This window comes from Dryobates pubescens, chromosome 1, assembly GCF_014839835.1.
Source record: "Dryobates pubescens isolate bDryPub1 chromosome 1, bDryPub1.pri, whole genome shotgun sequence".
NCBI classification, from domain to species: Eukaryota; Metazoa; Chordata; class Aves; order Piciformes; family Picidae; genus Dryobates; species Dryobates pubescens.
The window spans coordinates 65,030,792-65,049,109 of record NC_071612.1 but is presented as its reverse complement, the minus strand read 5'-3'; the positions used below and the strand labels follow the sequence as shown (position 1 = coordinate 65,049,109).

The 18,318-nt window shown below is 46.1% G+C and overlaps 2 protein-coding genes across 2 annotated transcripts in view; one reads left to right on the top strand and one right to left on the bottom strand.

The window, feature by feature from the left end:
- MAPKAPK3 (MAPK activated protein kinase 3) overlaps positions 1–4,027 on the bottom strand; it is a 50,947-nt gene extending 46,920 nt beyond the window's left edge. Inside the window, exons 1-2 of the mRNA XM_054167550.1 lie at positions 3,978–4,027; positions 2,695–3,034 (exon numbers count right to left, since the gene is read on the bottom strand). Of these exons, the coding sequence (XP_054023525.1) occupies positions 2,695–2,919 (225 nt within the window). The 5' untranslated portion in view covers positions 2,920–3,034; positions 3,978–4,027. The remainder of the gene's footprint in view (positions 1–2,694; positions 3,035–3,977) is intronic.
- A 5,414-nt stretch (positions 4,028–9,441) lies between these two features.
- Positions 9,442–17,355, top strand: CISH (cytokine inducible SH2 containing protein). The gene is made up of 3 exons (XM_054167541.1): positions 9,442–10,291; positions 14,742–14,968; positions 15,468–17,355. Exons 1-3 carry the CDS (start codon positions 10,245–10,247, stop codon positions 15,968–15,970), a joined length of 777 nt encoding a protein of 258 aa, XP_054023516.1. The 5' UTR covers positions 9,442–10,244; the 3' UTR covers positions 15,971–17,355.
- Positions 17,356–18,318: the final 963 nt, after the last annotated feature.

Here is an 18,318-nt window from a genome sequence, read left to right as displayed (position 1 = left end):
TTCCATTGAGTAATTTCTATCCAGATCCTGGCTGTGCTGGCTTTGTTCCCTTATAAAAGAAAACCTGCAGGCAGAAAGCAATGCCATCTGCCAAGTCAGAAGCTGTTTTAATGGGCAAGTTTGGTGTGAAAGGGAACAGACTATTAGGCTTTATCTCCAGCAGCAGGAGTGATGTTCTTCCTTTCCCTTAAGCAGGTTACAGTGAGCATACTCATGCCTTAAGTATTTGTCTACAAATACACACAGATCTCAATAGATACTGCCCAAGCAACCTCCATTCCACCCAGCATTCCTCTTTTCCCGTTCAACTTGCAACTCAGTCTTTACATTTCTCTTTACCTGTCAGACCAGTTGGTTTTTTTTCTGTGACAGGTTCATCAGCCTCCACTTTTTATTCCTGTGTGTAATCCTGCCATCAGATCTAGACAGCAAGAGCACTGGCAAAGCTGAAACACCAAGGCCCTATTGTCCTGGCACAGAGAATTCTGCACTGAAGCTGTTCTGAATATTTCCCCCAAGTTTTTCATCCTTTTTCCATAACTGTTTTGATTGGATGGTTTGCTCTAAGTCCCATCCAGAGCAGGTTTGTAACTTATGTGGCCCAATTCAGGTTTCACAAGAAACAATGAAAAAACTTCCTCTGAATATTTTCATCCTTGCAAACATCTTGAGGGCTAGGAAAAGATCTATCCATCCTTGCCAATTGACCAAGCACAGTTTTTATCCTTCCTTGTTGGGTAATCTCGTTAGACCATCTTTGGAGAGAAGACTGGATTCTCTCTGGACTGCTGGCAGTTTTACTTAATTGCATATTTAACTTTTTATTCAGCACTTAAACATAATGATGAGAAAGCAGTGAAGTACTATCTGCAACTTAAACTCCCTAAAGAGCTCATACATCTTAATATTTGTGTCCCTTTCAGAAGAAAAGTGCACACATTCCAAAGCTGGGGGAGGATGACAAACATATATCATTTCAATGATATATTAGCCATTTCTGACAACAATCCATCTTAGGAAGGGGGGTGGTGCTTTGGTCCTTCATATATTTTGAAAGTTATGGGGGGGGAAAAATCAGCTGCTAAACAGAAACTGGTATTAGAGGACCTGAAATGGGTTCCTCCTCCCCATCAGGCAGAGGACATGGAACTTCACTTCTCATCTCCTGCTCCACATTTCTGAGTGCTGAATTAAGACAAGTATTTTACAGATTCTAGTACCCATAGGAATTCCTACAGAATTTGCTCTGGAACACACTTGTTGCCACTGCATTGCACTCTGGAATAGAAACTTTATTTAAAAATGCTTCTAGCCCTTATGACTGCAAAACCTTGGAAGTATGAATGGCCTGTAATAGGCCAAGCCACTGAACTCTCCAGAAACAGCACAACAGCCTCAGTATTAACTATTGTCCTTCATCACAATATGCTAAGTATGGGAAGTAATGGTGGTAGCACTTCAGAAGGATCTGATTAACGGATAACCTAAGAACTGTAAAAACCTGACACTCCCCTATGCAGACACAAACCCCCAGTCCTTCCAGTCTGTTTACCAAAACCTCAGTTTCCCCATGATAAACCTCTGGGAGTGAGCTACACCAAACTAATGCAAAACACATGTGGTAAACAAAACAAGAGTTAGAAACAGGTAAATTAATCATCATGTTAGTGTATTACAAGCTTTTGTAGCTCCCCTATTAAAAATCTTTTCAATACACAAAGCTACCAGATATCTCTGGTCAGCTCTACCACAGTGCAAAGGCTTTGCTGGGGATAGCAGTTCTAGCTTGGTAAAGGTCAGACCATATCCAGACCTTGGCAGACGTTCTACCTGACCACTAGCAATTTGTCCTGTTGTCATAAGCAATATGGAGTATGAGGTTTAAGAACAGGAAGGGTACCTGACACCCTTCTGGGTATCCCAACTAATCAGGTAAACACTGGTAAGGGTTTGTTAACATTCTTAAAGCAATTCATGATTCCAGCTGGTTTTCAATCTTACCATTTGGGCTGCTTTATTCTAACAATGTGCTTTAAAAGCATTTGGGAAAACTTCAAGTTTAAAAGCTACTGAGCAAAAGGCAAGTAAGATTTATGTTCTTTAATGAATTGATATTGCTCCATTTATTTCAGTGGTACTTATCACCATAAATATCTACTAAACTTACTTGCCATACTGGTGTAATCAGTGCTTCCCCTGTAAATGGATCGCAAAAGTAAAGAGAAGAATAAGTGAGTAAACAACTAGAAATGCCCCTTAAGAAAAGTCTTCAAAGGGAGGAAATCCTGAAGACCAATGAATATTTCAATAGTTCCCAGTTTAGGCCTAATTCATTGCACAAGATCCAAAATAGTTTTCTTCCCAAGTATTGCATAACATGTTCATTCAAAAATCTATCAAGCTTTCTCACACAAGACACCAAGACACTGTTCCCTCCCCCGCTTTTTTGTCTTAAATATGAACATGAGAATTTTGCAGCTGATATTCTTCTGATACTCTCACACAGAATATGCTGGAAAAGAATCAAGTTTGGACTATGATGTTGTAAGTCATAGCAAACATCTCCACATATTCAAACTCTTCACAAAGCACTCTGTGAAATGTAACAGAACTGGAAGCATTTACAGGGCTTTGGAAGTGAACTCCGGCCTCCAAACCATAAATAAGAAAAAGAAAAATCAAAAGCCTGCATACCTTCAAAGCACATTTCTGGCCTGTCTCCTTGTTGAAACACTCCAGTACTTTGCCATTGATTCCTAACCCTAGCACCCGTTTGGAGAGTTTGTAGTCATCAGTAACTGCATGTTTTTTTATCTCCAGTTTGATGTGGGCCTCTCCCCCAGGCAAAGATTTCACACTGCTCTTGCTATCCACGTGACTCTCTGGCTGGGATTCCTGTTCACCTTCACTTTGTTCCATATCAAGGAAGTGTTGGAGATGACAGAGATACCCAACAAGAGTATCCTCAGCAGAGTTCCTCTACTTAGGCGATCAAACCCAGTGTTTCAAACAATCCATCTGCTTGCCATGAGTCCTAAGTAAAAATGTAAACAAGTATTAGTAACCGATGTGAACTAAACATTTTCCCACCTAACCACACTTCTACCGTTTTCAAAACGATGACCAGGCACCAGGAGCTCACCTCAGGAAAGACACATTGTTTAGCTTTACAGCCCAGTCACCCCAGTTCCAATACACACAGCTCTCAGTCTGCAGTTGCGCATTGCTGCAACAAGTGCCTGTGCCGAGACTTGGGACTACAGCCTCACTCAACTAAGTCTGTACTACAGAACTGAGCCTCAGCTTCAAGGAGCTTATAAACCTGCATTAACAACTTGTTGCCTCAACGTTTTATACAGAAAAGTCCTCGATGGTCCCCTTCCTGATCTTGATGCTCCAGGTAACACAACAGGGCCACAAATACCTGGGTTATATCCGAGAGGGACACTGTCTGGGCCGGCATCTGACCGATGCTGGGCTAGCGCTTATCAAATCCTCCCAGCCCGCGGAACGAAGGGGCAAGTGCAGCACTGGGGACCATTAAACCACCCAACGACTCGGGTACATGGAGATGCAACAGCGTGGCTCCCAAAGCCGAGGAGCTGCCTGACTCCACTGGGGACCAGGGCGCCTCAGGCCTCTCAAGAGCTCAGTCCCTGAGGAGGTTCCGGTGCCAAGGCCTCCGAGACCCGTTAACATGGCAGAGCTACGAGCAGAAGAAGCGCCGCGGGAAGGCTGAGAGCCGGGGCAGAGCTGCCGGGCCTTAGGCCTGCCCCGCTAGCTCCATGAGGACCGGCGGCGAGGCGGCTCCCTCAGCCCCCGGCACTGCGAGGCAGAGGAGGGCGGGAAAGCCTCGAGGCGGGAAAACGCTGGGGTTAAGTGAGGCGAGACAGGCCGCGCAGCGGTGACAGCAGCGGAAAACCACGAGGGTGGTAGTGAAGGGGCTCTACCGCCAGACCCCGCCGGAAGACGGTTACCTGCCTGTGACGGCGCGGCGCGGCCCCAGCCGAGGCTTCCCGGTGCGGAGTCCCGGAAGGCGGGGTCTGCCTGGGCCCGCCCCGGCGCCCTGGGCAGGTGCGCGCCGCCTCCACCCCCTCAGCGCTGAGACGGAGCTGCCTGCGGCGGGGCCCTGACCGGCCGGACCCCTGGGGAACCTCACGATTCCCCCGCAGTCGGGTCGAGCCGGGTCGGGCCGGGGGCCGCATGGGTTGACGCGAGGAGAGGAGCGGGAGGCTCCGGCTGGAGCTGCCTCATGGAGTACGGTAGCAGGCAGCGGGTTCACCGGGAACGGGTTCCCCTATTTAGGGCGGGTGTTTTTAAGGCACCGATCATGTTATTAATTTATTGGGGTAAACGTCCCCGCCGGAAGGAGAGCTGCGCCGTCGGCTTGTGCCGCAGCGCGCCCGCGCGGTGGCAGCGACGGGGCGAGGCACAGCACGGCGCGACCCCGCTCGGCCCCTTCCCGCCCGCTCGGCTTGGGAAGGGTAAAAGGATCGGCACGCTCCCTCTAAGCCCTGTTTTTACAGTAAGGCTATTGCTACACAGCCAAACATTCAGACCAGAAATTTGACTGCATTTTTTGTGGCAATCGGCAAGAGGGGCAACAGCATCCTTGCCACAGGTATGGGCTGGAGAGCTGGGAATCATTGCAGCCATCCCAAATTATGGTGAAACTTAGAAGCTTTGGAGACAACGTTGCCCTGACAGGGGTTTGAGGGTAGGCTGAGGCTCATCTTTGGATTACAATCTCTCCTTTCTTGGTTACTTGCCGAGAGCACCTCCACTTACTAACAAGAGGCTGTGGCAAGTCATCAGAGCCATCCCCACCTAGCACTCTGCTTCCAACCCATCACACTGCACTGCCCTGCCATGCTTGATGTGAGCCACAGAAGTGGACACCCAAGATTGCCCAAAAGACTTGACAGGACAAGAGCAAGTGGCCTCAAGTTGTGCCAGGGAAGGTATAGGTTTGACATTAGGGGAAATTTCTTCCCCAAAAGGGTTGTCAAGGCCTGGAACAGGCTGACCAGGGAAGCAGTAAAGTCCCCATCCCTGGAGGGATTTCAAAGCCATGTGGATTTAAACCACACATAGATGTGGTGTTGAGGAACAAGGTTTAGTGGTGACCTAGCAGTGCTGGGTTGACGGTTGGACATGATGATCTTAAAGATCTTTTCCAACCTAACAATTCTATGATTCTGTGACTGTGTACTGGGCAGACTGTGATCCTTCAGATGCTGTGCCTACCAAAATAGTGCATGCTGTTATTAACAGCCACCTTTTCTGCCAAATAAGCAGTCAGTATTTCTTTGAACTTTGCTATGCACAGTCAGGATATTAAAAGTGATGGTTCCCACAGCAACTGTCGCTCATTGCTGGCGCAGAGAGTGTGGTTATAGGGATGTGAAATGCTGAGTTTTTCCTACATGTGAAGATGAGTCATGCATTGAAACGGAGCTGTACTTGTATCACTGGAAAGAGCTTAAAGTTCACATGCTTTACAGGTTAAAAATACATTTGTCATTTTACATAACAGAATGGCATCTGGAGTTCTAGTGGGTAGGAAAATAATTAAAAGGGCTAATGAGTCCTTTCTCCAAGGGATAAAAAGTAGTTCAAGTTAGCAGGATGCAGATCTGCAGTGTATCACCATGTGATGTGACGCTGCAGCTATTTTGCCTCAGGTTTCCCTCCCAGGCTTTCAGCAGTTCAGCTACTGAAGAGCCTTGATTCAGTTCACCTATTCTGGGCTAATCAAATCCCAGTGGAACACAGCTATTTCCAACCTTTCCTTCTCAAGTTTGGCTTCCAGCTTTCTTAGGCTTTGCATTACCTCCCACTGTGGCAATCTCAGGGACACGAATACTTAACTGTAATCTCTCAGGCTGCAAACCTTCAATAACACTGTTTGTAGTCAGCAGCTTGCTCTTCTTTTCCTACCAATGGCTTCTGCCTGTAATTGCTGTTCTATGTATCCTGGATGGTAATATCGTCCCTTTACAACTGACAGCCATGGTCCTCTTCCCAGCTCACAGTCACTGGGGCCCAGATCCTTCAGAAAAACTTCTACATCTCTCAGCTCTCCTATGTATTTTAGAATTTGAGAAATATACTCACTCACACAGATTAGTAGCTCTCATTCCCAGCCTCACTTCTGATCTTCCTATGTCACTCTTACCCAAAAGTCTATGGCTGACCACAGCAAGCAGAATTTAACAATGGCTAGCACATTAAAGCTAGCAGAAGGCACTTTTATGGCTCTATTCTAGGAAATACTAAATGTTGCAAAAATCCCAAACACATGTCTACTGAAGGGGTTGCTATTTTTTACAGAGTGTGTCAGAAGCAAGGAATTTCATTAAGAAATCATGACTCCAACTATTACAAGACTGAGTTTCTACCAAAATAAAGCTTTGCGTGGAAAGGACAGGTGAAGGAATAAGACAGGATTCTTCTGTGTGAAGTTAGTTGGTTCTGCATGTCTCACTCTCACATGAAGAAGAATTCAACTGATAGGATAGAAAACACATTTTTTAAGTCACTGCTTGAAGTGGTGTCTTGCTGAAAGCTGTGCTTCTCTGTGTTCACTATTTGTTATTGCCTGTGTTCCTAGCAAAGTTCACCATTTTACCAGCAACCAGTTTATAGGTTTAAAGAGGGCAAAGACCTTAAAAATGCAGTGTGAGTCATGGTTAATAAGGACTTACACCAACCCTCTGCTAATTTCACCCACCATAAACTCTGATAAAGTCTTTCCAGCACCAGCTCAAATATCAAATAACCTCACTGTACATAAGGATGACCACAGCTGAGGAACAAAAAGCAAATATATTCCCCTGGGTTTTATGTTAATTTTTTGTCTTAGACCCCAGGCAAAACACAAATACCTTGTGCAGAAAATCTTTCAAACCAGCAACAAAGACAGCATTTCTCAGTATCTAAAAGTCTTTGCAACAGAGGTTGTCACAAGTAATGAGGTGGCAATCTGATAGTGTAAGCAACAGCCAAAAGTATCCCATGCTCTTGTACTAAAGTTCTAAATCTTTTTCACCAGCCATCTCTCCTGATTTAGCTTACCTGGTAGTTTTTATTCAGTGTTATGTTGACCATGCTGGGCAGCCCCAGAGCAGTCTGGCTTGGGTGCTGCCCTAGTGGAACGACTCTGCCACAGTGACTGCTGTGGTGTCTCCTGTGGCTTGTGTACCTGCAGAGCTGTGTTGGGTACCCACTCAGAAGCTCCAACGTGCAAATCCCAGCCTCTGCAATCCACCCACAGTTTATACAGAGCTGAGAACGTTCATTTGTGCAATATCCTTCTCTTAAGCTGCTTAAGGTTTTATAATTTCTCTGGCAAGCTCTGGGGGAGGTACAGGCATGCTGGGTCCAGGCACACATCCTGGAGTTAGCAGAGTTAATCATTTAACCCCAACACCTCTAACATCCTAAAAGCAAGCAAGACAAGTGCCAGTGTAGTCACCTTGGCTGCAGCTGGGGTCATTTCCCTCAACAAATGCCAGTTTTAGATCTCTCTGGGAATTACATCTCACATGATCAAAAATTTAGACTGCTGAAACCGGCAGCTTCTCTTTGTGCTTGTAACAGGTCAAGCCACACTAGCATCCTTTGGAGACACAGATGGAGGACATGCTGACAGGCCCACTGCAGATTATTGAGCTGCAGGACATTTTTCATTGAAAAGGACGTTTTTTATGTATTGATTGATGCTTACTTTTTGAAGTATGTTTGTTTGTTTGTTTGTTTGTTTGTTTGTTTGTTAAAAATCCAACACAGTGCTCTTACAGAATGAGAGCCCACTCTGGCAAAAGTTCTTTTATCCTCACAAAAATCCCTAAAACTGTAAATTACACATTAATCCTGTTTTTATTAAAAAAACCCCACAAACCAACTTATTTCAAGAGAGAATGTAGTAGCTCAGCTATAGGAGAGAATAATCAAAACAATAAGGCCCTAATCTTGCAATAAACTCTGGGGCAGGGGCCCTGTTTTTCTAAGACAGGCTGTTAACCCTGTGAGAGTTCCTGTTTTAGCCAGCACGCAGTTTGGATCCTGATGCTGTCATGGCTTAGATACCACAGACACCTGGTTTACACAGAGAACAATGCTGTTTCATAGAATCATAGAATGGTTTGGGCTGGAAAGGACCTTAAGGATCATCTAGTTCCAACCCCCTGCTGTGGGCAGGGACACCTTCCACTGGTTGCTCAAGGCCTTATCCAGCCTGGTCTTGAACACTTCCAGGGAGGGAGTAATACAGGTTAATTTTGGCTTTTCCATTGGGTATTTTCATTGCCTTTTTGTCACACCATTAGCAATTCAGTAACAGTGATATCTGGGATCAAAGACATTTCAGACTTTCACATATCTCATTCCTTAACAAAAGTGAGATATCTGAGATTGCTCACATCTGGAGAACTTGGAAAGGTGATGTTATGAAATGTTCTTTGAGGAATGGCATATTTTGGTGAACTGATACTTACCTGAATATTGCAGCCACCTGAGTTTATTTATATAAATAAACATCTTGACTATGTCTGCTACGAAGAAAGACTGAGACCTGGGGCTGTTTAGTCTTGAGAAAGCTGAGAGGAGAACTTATTCACATCTGTACAAATCTGAGGGATGTGTGCCAAGATGAAAGTGCCAGTCTCTTTTTGGTGGTGCTTAGTAGTAGGACAAGGAACAGTGGGTATAAGCCTGAACACGGGAAGATCAACCTCAACATAAGCAGCAACTTCTTTACTATGAGGGTGATGGAGCATGGAACAGGCTGCCCAGCAATGTTGTGGAGTCTCCGTCTCTGGAGACTTTGGAAACCCACCTGGATGCTTTGCTGTGTGACCTGCCCAAGGTGATCCTTTCTGGAAGGGGGGTTTGACTGGATGATCTCTAGACGTCCCTTCCAACCCCTAACATTCTATGATTCTATGATGTATGACAACGATTTGCACAGAGGTCACTGCTTTGATAGCAGTCTGGTGGAAATCCATACTGGCTGCAATAAAGAAATGATCACCATCAGCTGAAAACACAGCGACTTGTTTTTCTGAAACACTGCATCCCCCGAGTGACAGCCGTGTACTTTTCCTGGCTTTTTGAGAAATCCGCCCTCTGGGATGTATTACACAGATGTCAGCAAAGCGAAAAGCCTCTGCACTGGCAGGTTGAAGCGAGGACACAGCTTTGTCTGATTTGGCTTCTTACACTGCTTGTTCTCTAGGCCCTCACAAGATGGCGCTGTTGTGTTGAAGAAAGGACAGGTGCCGCGGCCTCTCCCGCGCATGCGGCAGGAGGGGGCGCTGGCGGCATCCTATTGGCTTGCGGCCTCACGGCGTTTTACGCCTATTGGTAACCGAGAGTACTCCGTCAGCTCCCATTGGCGGATGGGCTTACGGCGGCGGCGCCCATTGGCAGCGCCCTCCACGGCGGCCCCGCGTTCCTGGAAAGTTCTTGGAAATGGATGAAAGGCGGTTCTGCGAACGAGACCCCGCACGGCTGGCGAGTTCTTTCCCCTCCCTCCCCTCTCGGGAGGGCTTCGCGGCCGCTATGGGCATAGCTATTTATACCTCCTCTCTCGCTGGTTTTAGCCCCCCCCGCCTGGCCGCTGTCGGAAGAGTGATGTGAATACAATGCGATTCCAGGAATCCCTCACTTCCTGGAACAGATTAAAAGGGGCAAACAAAAGATTACTCAGTAGGGTGGTGGTTTCTTTTTTCTGCACGGAGCTTCATTAGTCGTAGAGGCAAGAGGAAAGGCGGTCGGTGCTCTGTCGGCTCTACTCCCGCACGCCCGGCGGGCATTATTTATTAGCATCTATTGCAGAGAGCTCGGAATCTCTCTCGCTCTTTTGTTTTTTTTTGTCTAAAAGACTGAAGGAAGATCAGTTCCTCTTTAAATAGATGTCATTTCCCTTTGGTTATTTTTAAAACTATTTGTCGTCGCAGTGTGAAAAGCAGAAGCAGAAGACGTTCTTTCCAGAGGGCACACCTTTTTCTGGCCAAAGTTACTGAACTGCCTGCGAAGAGTCTCTTGGATAGCCCCACTCGCCTGCTGGGCCACTTCCGATTCTGGCACAGGGCTCTGCTGGGGTTCTCCAGCTTTCTCTCGCCGTCAGCCCCTACCTAGAGGCTGGAACTAGCTTGTCCCTTCTGGGAAGCGAGGGAAGAAGGAGACGAGAAGAGACAAAGAGAAGAGGAGAAAGCACTTCCCACCTTCTTGAAGACTTAATGCTTTTCTCTTGGTCCAGGAGTGACATGATCCTCTGTGTTCAGGGGTAAGATGTTTTGCAGCCTTCATCACTAGTTATGGTTTGGTAATTCTAATTAGTAAGATCCTCTGGGGAAGTGTTTCCGCTCATTTGAGTTGCTGTGTGTGACTGTAATGGAATGGCAATGGCTCACGCTGGCTGAGTGCTGAGTTCTGTGTGTTTGCCTCGTGTGTCTGCTTTTTAGATTCTATGGCCAAAAATCATGGGACCATGAAGTATTCCTGATTTCCATGCTTTCTACTGATGAAAATCTAGGTGGTTTTCCAGGTCTTTGGGGGAGTAAAAATGACTAGTACCTCTGTGTGTGTTGTTCAGTGCCATGTGTGCAGCCCCAGATAGAAATAAGCCCCAGTCTAGAGGTGTTCTTTAATGTCTCGATGAAACAAGCCGCCTTCAGGGAGAACCTCCCCTGGAAACGTCCCTTCAGATGTTTTTATCTAAGTAAATCTTTATGCTGAACACTATTTCATTTTCCCCTTGCTTATTAGGATTAGATGTATGTACATGTATACAGACTTAGCCATACATGGCACTTGGGAGAATGAAAGCCGTGGGTGGCACATGTACATTAACACCACCTTTGTTCAGTGGAACGGGTAACAGCAAGTGTCTGCTATCCCGGTGTGGTGCCAGCATGTTGGCATTTCAGTAGCCCTATGGTCAACTCAGATCATCACTTTGAGTAAAGAGCTAGTCTGAAGGAATCATCCAGCATTTTTACCCAAGTTGCATATTTGGGAAGCGTCAGCATTCGTTTCAGCCTGAGCCATGCTGTCAGCATTCCCAGCTCTCCTGCGCACAGCAGATTTTCTTCAGGGCCAATGCTTTTGCCTTGGCTGCTTTGAAGACTAACGCATGGGGATTTTTCTGCCATTTTCCCTTAAGATCTGTTCCACAGACAAGCAGAGCTCATGCTTACCAATACTTTCCTACTACTCAAGTGGGTTTGTTTTCACTCTCATTTTCAGACTGCTGCTGCAGTTCCTATAGCCATGGCCAAGGGAATTAGTTTTTCAGCTTAGGCTTTGTGACATCCTTACCTGAAGCTGTTTTCCACAGTTAAAATACTAGAGCTACTGCTTCCCTTCACCTACTAAGAACTTGTTATGTGTAGATGGCTGTCTCTTAATTTTGTTTTTTTTTTTAATGCCCATTTGTTGCTCAGTTTTCATTATGCTCTAGGATTCCATACATCCTGGACTCCATACTCCCCCTCCTACTCAGGCCAAGCTCCCACGGGTGTCTTGGGATGGGGCTGATGGAAGGGAGAGCAGCTTGACAAACCTTCTTCTACTATTTGTACTGTTACAAAATTTAGCTTATCAGCAAAGCTAACACTAATTGATACCAGACATACCTGATTCTCTCGAACTTCCTTGGCTTTCCAAGGCTTTTTGAAACACTAATTGCCAAAGCATAGGGAAGCTCATTCATTGTGTCTCCCAAGACGCCAAACATGCCAAATTTTATGTATTGTTTTTCTTCCTCATAGCAGTTGTACTAGCACTTTACGCTGTTCAGTCCTGATCCTCCACCTGTCACACTCTCTTTCTTTCTTACAAACACCAATTATTTAACTTTGCCCCACTAAAAGGCTTTTTCATGTCAGCTATCTTTTTCAGCATGTTCTTATCCCAGCAAAACCTTCTTACCCCTCTTGCAAAATGTGCTTGTATTACAAGTGGGAGTTGCCATTAACAAACTGATTCCTCTGCTCTCCCTTTCCTGTTCTTGGAGCTGCTCTGTTTGGTCACAGCAACAGCTCTTCTTTCTTCAGCCTGTTAGGACACCAGGATTTCTAATCCCCCTTTCTTGAGAATTTCTAATCCCCCTCCTCTGTTCCATCATGCTTCTTTAAGGCTATAGTTGCACTAGGATTTTGTAGTGGGAGAGAGTTATGAGGCAGGTATACAGAAGGAAAATAGTAAGAGTATAAGCATGGCCCTGCCCTGGCTGTACTGGAAGACTCTCCATTGACTGCATGGGGGCTTCAGGTGACAGAAAGAAAGTGTAAGGCAGCAGAGAACAAACAGTGTGAAAATTAATTGCAAGCACATGGGCTCTGCTTGAGAAACACCCACAGTGGCTCTGTAAAAGAAACTTACTGATAAAATCACAGAGTTGGTCAAACTATGAATGGCTAGAGCCCTTGAAAGTAACAACTTTCTGCAGTGCGCTGGGAGTACATTTCCCTGTGCAGCTTTGCTGTCTCTTGTTTCCCTTCCTTCCCAGCCTCTTAGCCAATTCCTAATCTCCTCTCCAAAGTAGGTATTAAGGAAAAAAAAAAAGTTCTATATGCCTGGGGAGTATCTGAGTTCTAGGGAGCAAGTGAGCAGCAAGCAGTGCAGGACTGATTTTACTTAATGTTGATTACAGTCATTTTCAGCTCGGTGAACAGTCCATGTAAGAATGTACCTAAGAGAATGCTCTGCCAGCAGTCCTGCCTGACACCCTGTTTGCACAGCATGAACTGGTATGTTAGGTTCAGAACATGGAAGGATCTGGTTTGTAGTCATCTTTGCTCAAAAAGGTGGAAAATGGAGAATCAGGACACCCCTTTCCCCAAAAGCAGGTAGCTAGACGTTTGTGAAGACCATGACATTAAAAGGGAGACAACCAAATACTTTGAAAATGCAGCCCTCAACAACTACAAATGTAGCTCAGGTGACACAAGAAAACTCTTAAGGTTTCCCAGCAGATATTTCCAGGTCTAAAGGTAGATTCAGATTCCCTGTTCTGTGGAAGCCACTGAAAACACAGTCCTTGTGATCAAGAGTGCCTGGTGAGAATAAGGGCCAGCCAGGTCTGGCTTGCCACCCATTAACAGAAATGGAGAAATGAGGCTCCAATGCCATGAAGGCCGAGTAGGTATCTCTCTCTCACACACACACACAGAGTATCACCAAGGTTGGAAGAGACCTCAAAGATCATCAAGTCCAACCTGTCACCACAGACCTCATGACTAGATCATGGCAGCCTGCCTCTGAAATGTGACTTGACATACAGAAGAGGAATAATGTTCTTTTCTAAATCCCAAGCACACAGCAGCAGGTTGCTGTGCATTGTGTGGGTGCAAGTGTCTCTCTGTGCATTCAGTTTTACCTGTGGTCTTAGAAACCTTACTCCAAACCTACATGGTTTTATTAGAAATGCAGAGTCATGGAACCGATTGTGCCTCTCACTCATAAGTCATTTTCAGGTTCTCTCTAACCCGCTTTTGCCTCCTCTTCCTCCCTGTCCTATACCTGAGACCACTGAGAAGGTGGAGTGCAGCTGTGATCAGGTGCAGATCAGTTTACAACACACTTTTCTACATACCTCAAGTGTCACTGGTCACATAAAGCACAGAGAAGGAGGAAGATTGGAAGGGAAATTCTGATGATCTCAGAGTCTCCTTCCACTTCTCTCTTCAGTGATGTGGGAGGAGGTGGCTGCTACTTTTGCAATCACCATCAGCCTGAGTGGTGCTCTGATAGTCTCATGTGGAGGACTGTGCTGTGTTTTTCAGGAAACTCGGCCATCTTTTCTGTTAAGTGTCTGAAAGAGTGGCTCAGGCAAGAGAGTGACAGGGTGGGGTGGGTACAGCACAGGACATACAGCAGTGCAGGGCACACAAATGTTTTTCTGCTCAGGAGCTTGCCTGGGGATGAGGTCTCCCGTGGCCCCCAACATCCATCCTCCCCTGGAGCTCTGCCTTCCTTTGGGAACCTACTGTGCTTCAGAGAGGGAGCACCCCATCAGAGCTCCCAGCTTTGCTTAGATGCTGAATGGCTACATGAAGTTTTTCTTTAGGACACAGAAGGATTAACCTTCAGAGCAGCCCAGCCATGGCAGACCCTCCTGCTGTGTAATCTGGCAGGGATTACAGTCACATCGAGATCTCCCTTGTGCTGTTGGACAACAGAGTTTGTGTAGTGCACAGGCTTGGCTGAAACAGGAATTTCCATTATTCCACTAAGAGATCAGCTTCCTGTGAGGTCTAGCAGACACATTTAGGGTTGGGTCAACCTTGAGCAGAAAGTGGGTAGGACAAAACCTAAACTATTTCCAATTCTGTGTCTAATTATACTGCATGAATAACAAACACACTGGCAGAAAAAGAAATGCTCTGACATTGTAATGATGTAAGTGAAGCTATAGCGCTGCTATAAACCGTATTGCCTTTGAAACTACATATTAGGAGGCAACATCTAAACCCATCAGATTTCAAAACAACCTAAAGTGCAAGACACACTTCTTACAAGGCAAGAGAGTCCAATGCTCTCTTCTTGTTTTTAATGGCTCATCTTTAGCCCTGTAATTCCACACCCTCCCTTCTCCCTCCCTGTTTGAAACAAGCACATTAAGGATCTGTTTAGAAAGCATGACATACTGCAGTACAATGTATCATGCACTGAACACACACCACAATCTATTTCAAGGCAAGGAAAATAGCAGCGTATGTCCTTCATTTCAGACCTCATCCTTTGCTGGCAGAGGAAAAGCTCAGGAGACTGTCACCCAGGGGCATTGAGGTGGAGCTGTCGGAGCCAATCATGCAGCCCCTCCCAGTTATGGCCTTCCAGGAGGAGTCTGCACCTGCCTTTGCAGCACCAGTTGCAGACAGCAACCCACCTCAGACACGAGACCCCGAAGAAGACCTTCTCTGCATTGCAAAAACCTTCTCCTATCTGCGAGAATCTGGTAAGGCTCAACTCACAAAGGCATGGGGACAGAAGGCTACAGGGAGCAGGGAATCAACTCTGCAATCTGAACTCCAGGAAGAATCTCCCACTTCAGATGGGAACCTGATTCTGTCACAGCCATGGCTGACTCTTATGGATACAGCAAGTGTATTTTCAGTCTCTCCAAATATGTATCATGAAGTTCTTTACTACTAGTGTAAGCAAAAGCTTTACCTTTTATGACTTAAGAGAAAGGATTGCAAACTGCCCCCTTTCTCTGTAAACTGCAGTAGGTGCAAAAGTAGTCATCCTCATCAGAAGCCCCAGCAGAACAATGACAAGCACAGGTAGGAAACTCTTAGAATTTGACACAGTCTTAATTTTTGAAGGTCTTACTAAGTCTGGGCCTGGTTCTTCCCAAGCCCTGAACTCAGTAGGCTTCAGGGTCTCCCTACATATACCACCAGTCCTTTAATATGTTCTTTCCCTAACAAGTTCTCTCTGGGATACTTTTCCAGGTTGGTACTGGGGATCTATCACTGCCAGTGAGGCCAAGCAGCATCTCCAAAAGATGCCTGAGGGCACCTTCCTGGTACGAGACAGCACCCACCCCAGCTACCTGTTCACGCTCTCTGTCAAGACAAATCGAGGTCCCACCAACGTGCGCATCGAGTACACCGATGGCAAGTTCCGGCTAGACTCAAACTACCTGTCCAAGCCTCGCATCCTGGCCTTCCCAGACGTGGTCAGTCTCATCCAGCATTACGTCACGTCCTGCACAACAGAGAGCAAGAACGAGGCTCCATACCCGCCTCCATCTCCTCTACCTCCCATGCAAAAAGAGATGGCAGCAGCTGCAGTGCACTTGAAACTCATCCGGCCGCTGGGCCACAAAGACAACATCCCCAGCCTGCAGCACCTGTGCCGGCTACGGATTAACAAGTCCACAGCCGACGTGGACCAGCTCCCTCTGCCCAGGCGGATGGGGGACTATTTGAAGCAATACCCTTTCCAGCTCTGAAGCACGACCATCATACCTCAGGCATAACAGGGACAGAAGCAAGTGAACATTGTGTCTTTGTCCCACTAAAGCACGGCATTGGGTGGGTGCAGTAAGGACCTGATTATCAGAAGAGACTGCATCCATCTTTCCTCTCCCCTTCTCTCCAAATCCATTCCAGCCAGGGAGGAGTTGGTTGTTTCAGTGAACAATGGGACACAATCTGAGCTCTGGACCTCAGGCCGCACTGACAGTGGCTGTGAGAAAGTGCTGTAGGCATGTGCACACTACTTGAATTTCAGAGCTGCTGTGACACCAGAAATGTTAACATTGTTGTTTTTGCTATTTATTTCCATGGCAGTTTCTCTCCTCATGGTATTTTAAAAGCACCTTTTACTTTATTGGGTTTTGTTTCTTTTTCTTTTGTGGAATTAGAGGTAGAATAAAGGCTCCCAGCCAACTGGCAGCCAAAAAACCTGTGGGAATTTGGATTCACATCTATATAGCCCCTGCTGGAGCCTATCCCTGTAACAGATCACACGAGTCCACATCCAAAGCTCCCCCAGACTTTTGGGCTATGTGGAACTCAGATGACTGTATCTAGACCCACCTCTACAGAGGTAAAGAATTTTTTTTTCTTCTTCTTCCTTAGGTACAGGGAGCTGAGTATCATAACCTCGAAGCACACTGGTAGCTGCTTATGCATCTCTCAGAGATGCACGCTGCATCATATGCTGTGGACAGAAGATTTCTGAGAAAGTCCTTCTGCCTTAAAAGCTCCAAGCAGAGATTCTAGATATTAAGCTTGGGCCAGGGAACACTCATCCCATTTTTTTTTTTTTTAACTCCTTCCACATCTCCAAAGGAAGTCTGTGACAAACCATTTTGAAACAAGTAATAAGAAACTAAACTTCATTTGCAGGCAGAGGGATTTGGTTTCGGAGCACTCTGCATTTGGCTTGTGGTTTGAATGCTGATCCCTGACATTGCTCTTGTCTGGTGAGATGTGGGGCAGTAACAGGGTCCTCTTAACCAGGGGTTCAGAGACAGCTCTGCTGAGCTGCACGAAAGATGCACACAGCTTCAGGATATTTATTTATTTATTTCAGGGGGTGGGTGGGTAACAAGTTAGAAGCACCTCAGTAGAAAGAGCTGTCCTTCCTCTGCTAACACAATGCCATCTTGCCAGTTGCTCTGCTTCTGCCAGCATTACACACAAGCCATGTGGCTTCAATCAGAGCTAGGCTTCTAGAACACACTGGAAACCACAATTCAACTTTTCTGTTTGCCAAGGTCCAGACCTCTCCTCTCCCTTTCTCTGACTTGCAAGTTTGTTAACCTCAGTTAGGTTTGGGGTTTTTTTTTTGCTCTGGGTCTACTTCTCACACCCATCCTTCTCATGTCCCTGCAAACGGCTCTCTTTTGCAGATGAAAGGGACAGGTCCTACCCAAAACCAAGCACAGCTGAAATTGCCCCTTCCCCTTCATTTGCATAATCCCATCACCTTCTCAGCCTGTAGGAGCCAGCCCACACTACAATGATAGTGGAGAAGGGAACAGACAGGTCTAGAGAAATTATCCTTCGGCTCCTTTTGTCCCTAAGACTCCAAAATTTCATCAAGCATGAACCACCGCGAAGGATTTCTCATTCATCCCTTCCTGGGACTGTCTCTATAAGGCTCTGTAGATTAGAAGAGATAAATCCCAGCTATACCTGAGGGTTGAGACAGGAAGTGGAAAAGGATGGGATGGTGACACAGGTGACAAGCTCCAAAAATGGGTGGAGTTTCTGTCACTTAGAGCTGGTGTCCTTTCCCCACCTGGCCTCCACATTTATATAAATTTGTGCTCCTGCAAGCTTTGTTTTTGATACTTCGATGATTTGACAGTGTGCATGTGTGATGTCAGGCTTGCTTTTTATTGTATCTTCCCCCTTGCCCCATATGGCAGCAACTGTGGGAAGGTATTGAATAAGAATGAAAACTTAGAAGGCAAAACAAAAATGAAATTTTTTTTCTCTAATTATATAAACCACTGAAAAGGCTTCCTTTTATCCAAACACCTCTCTGCCTGAGGACACTGGGAACAAGGAAACCACAGCTCTTCAAGGAGTGGCAGTGATCTCAGGAAGCCCACATGGCTCAGCCACAGGCTTGGTATCTACAGCATGTGAAAAATCAGCTTGAGAAATGTACAGTGGGAAAGAGCAAGTTGTTCAGCTCCCTGAAACTGGCCTCCTGCTTGATCTTTGCTTTGTTGGGGATAATGAGGAAATGAAGCTTACAGTTTAGACCTCATTGCCCCAGGAAAGCCCAGCTAAAACAGCAGAAGCATGTAAGGAGAACGAATGCTTGGTGAACCCCCAGCAG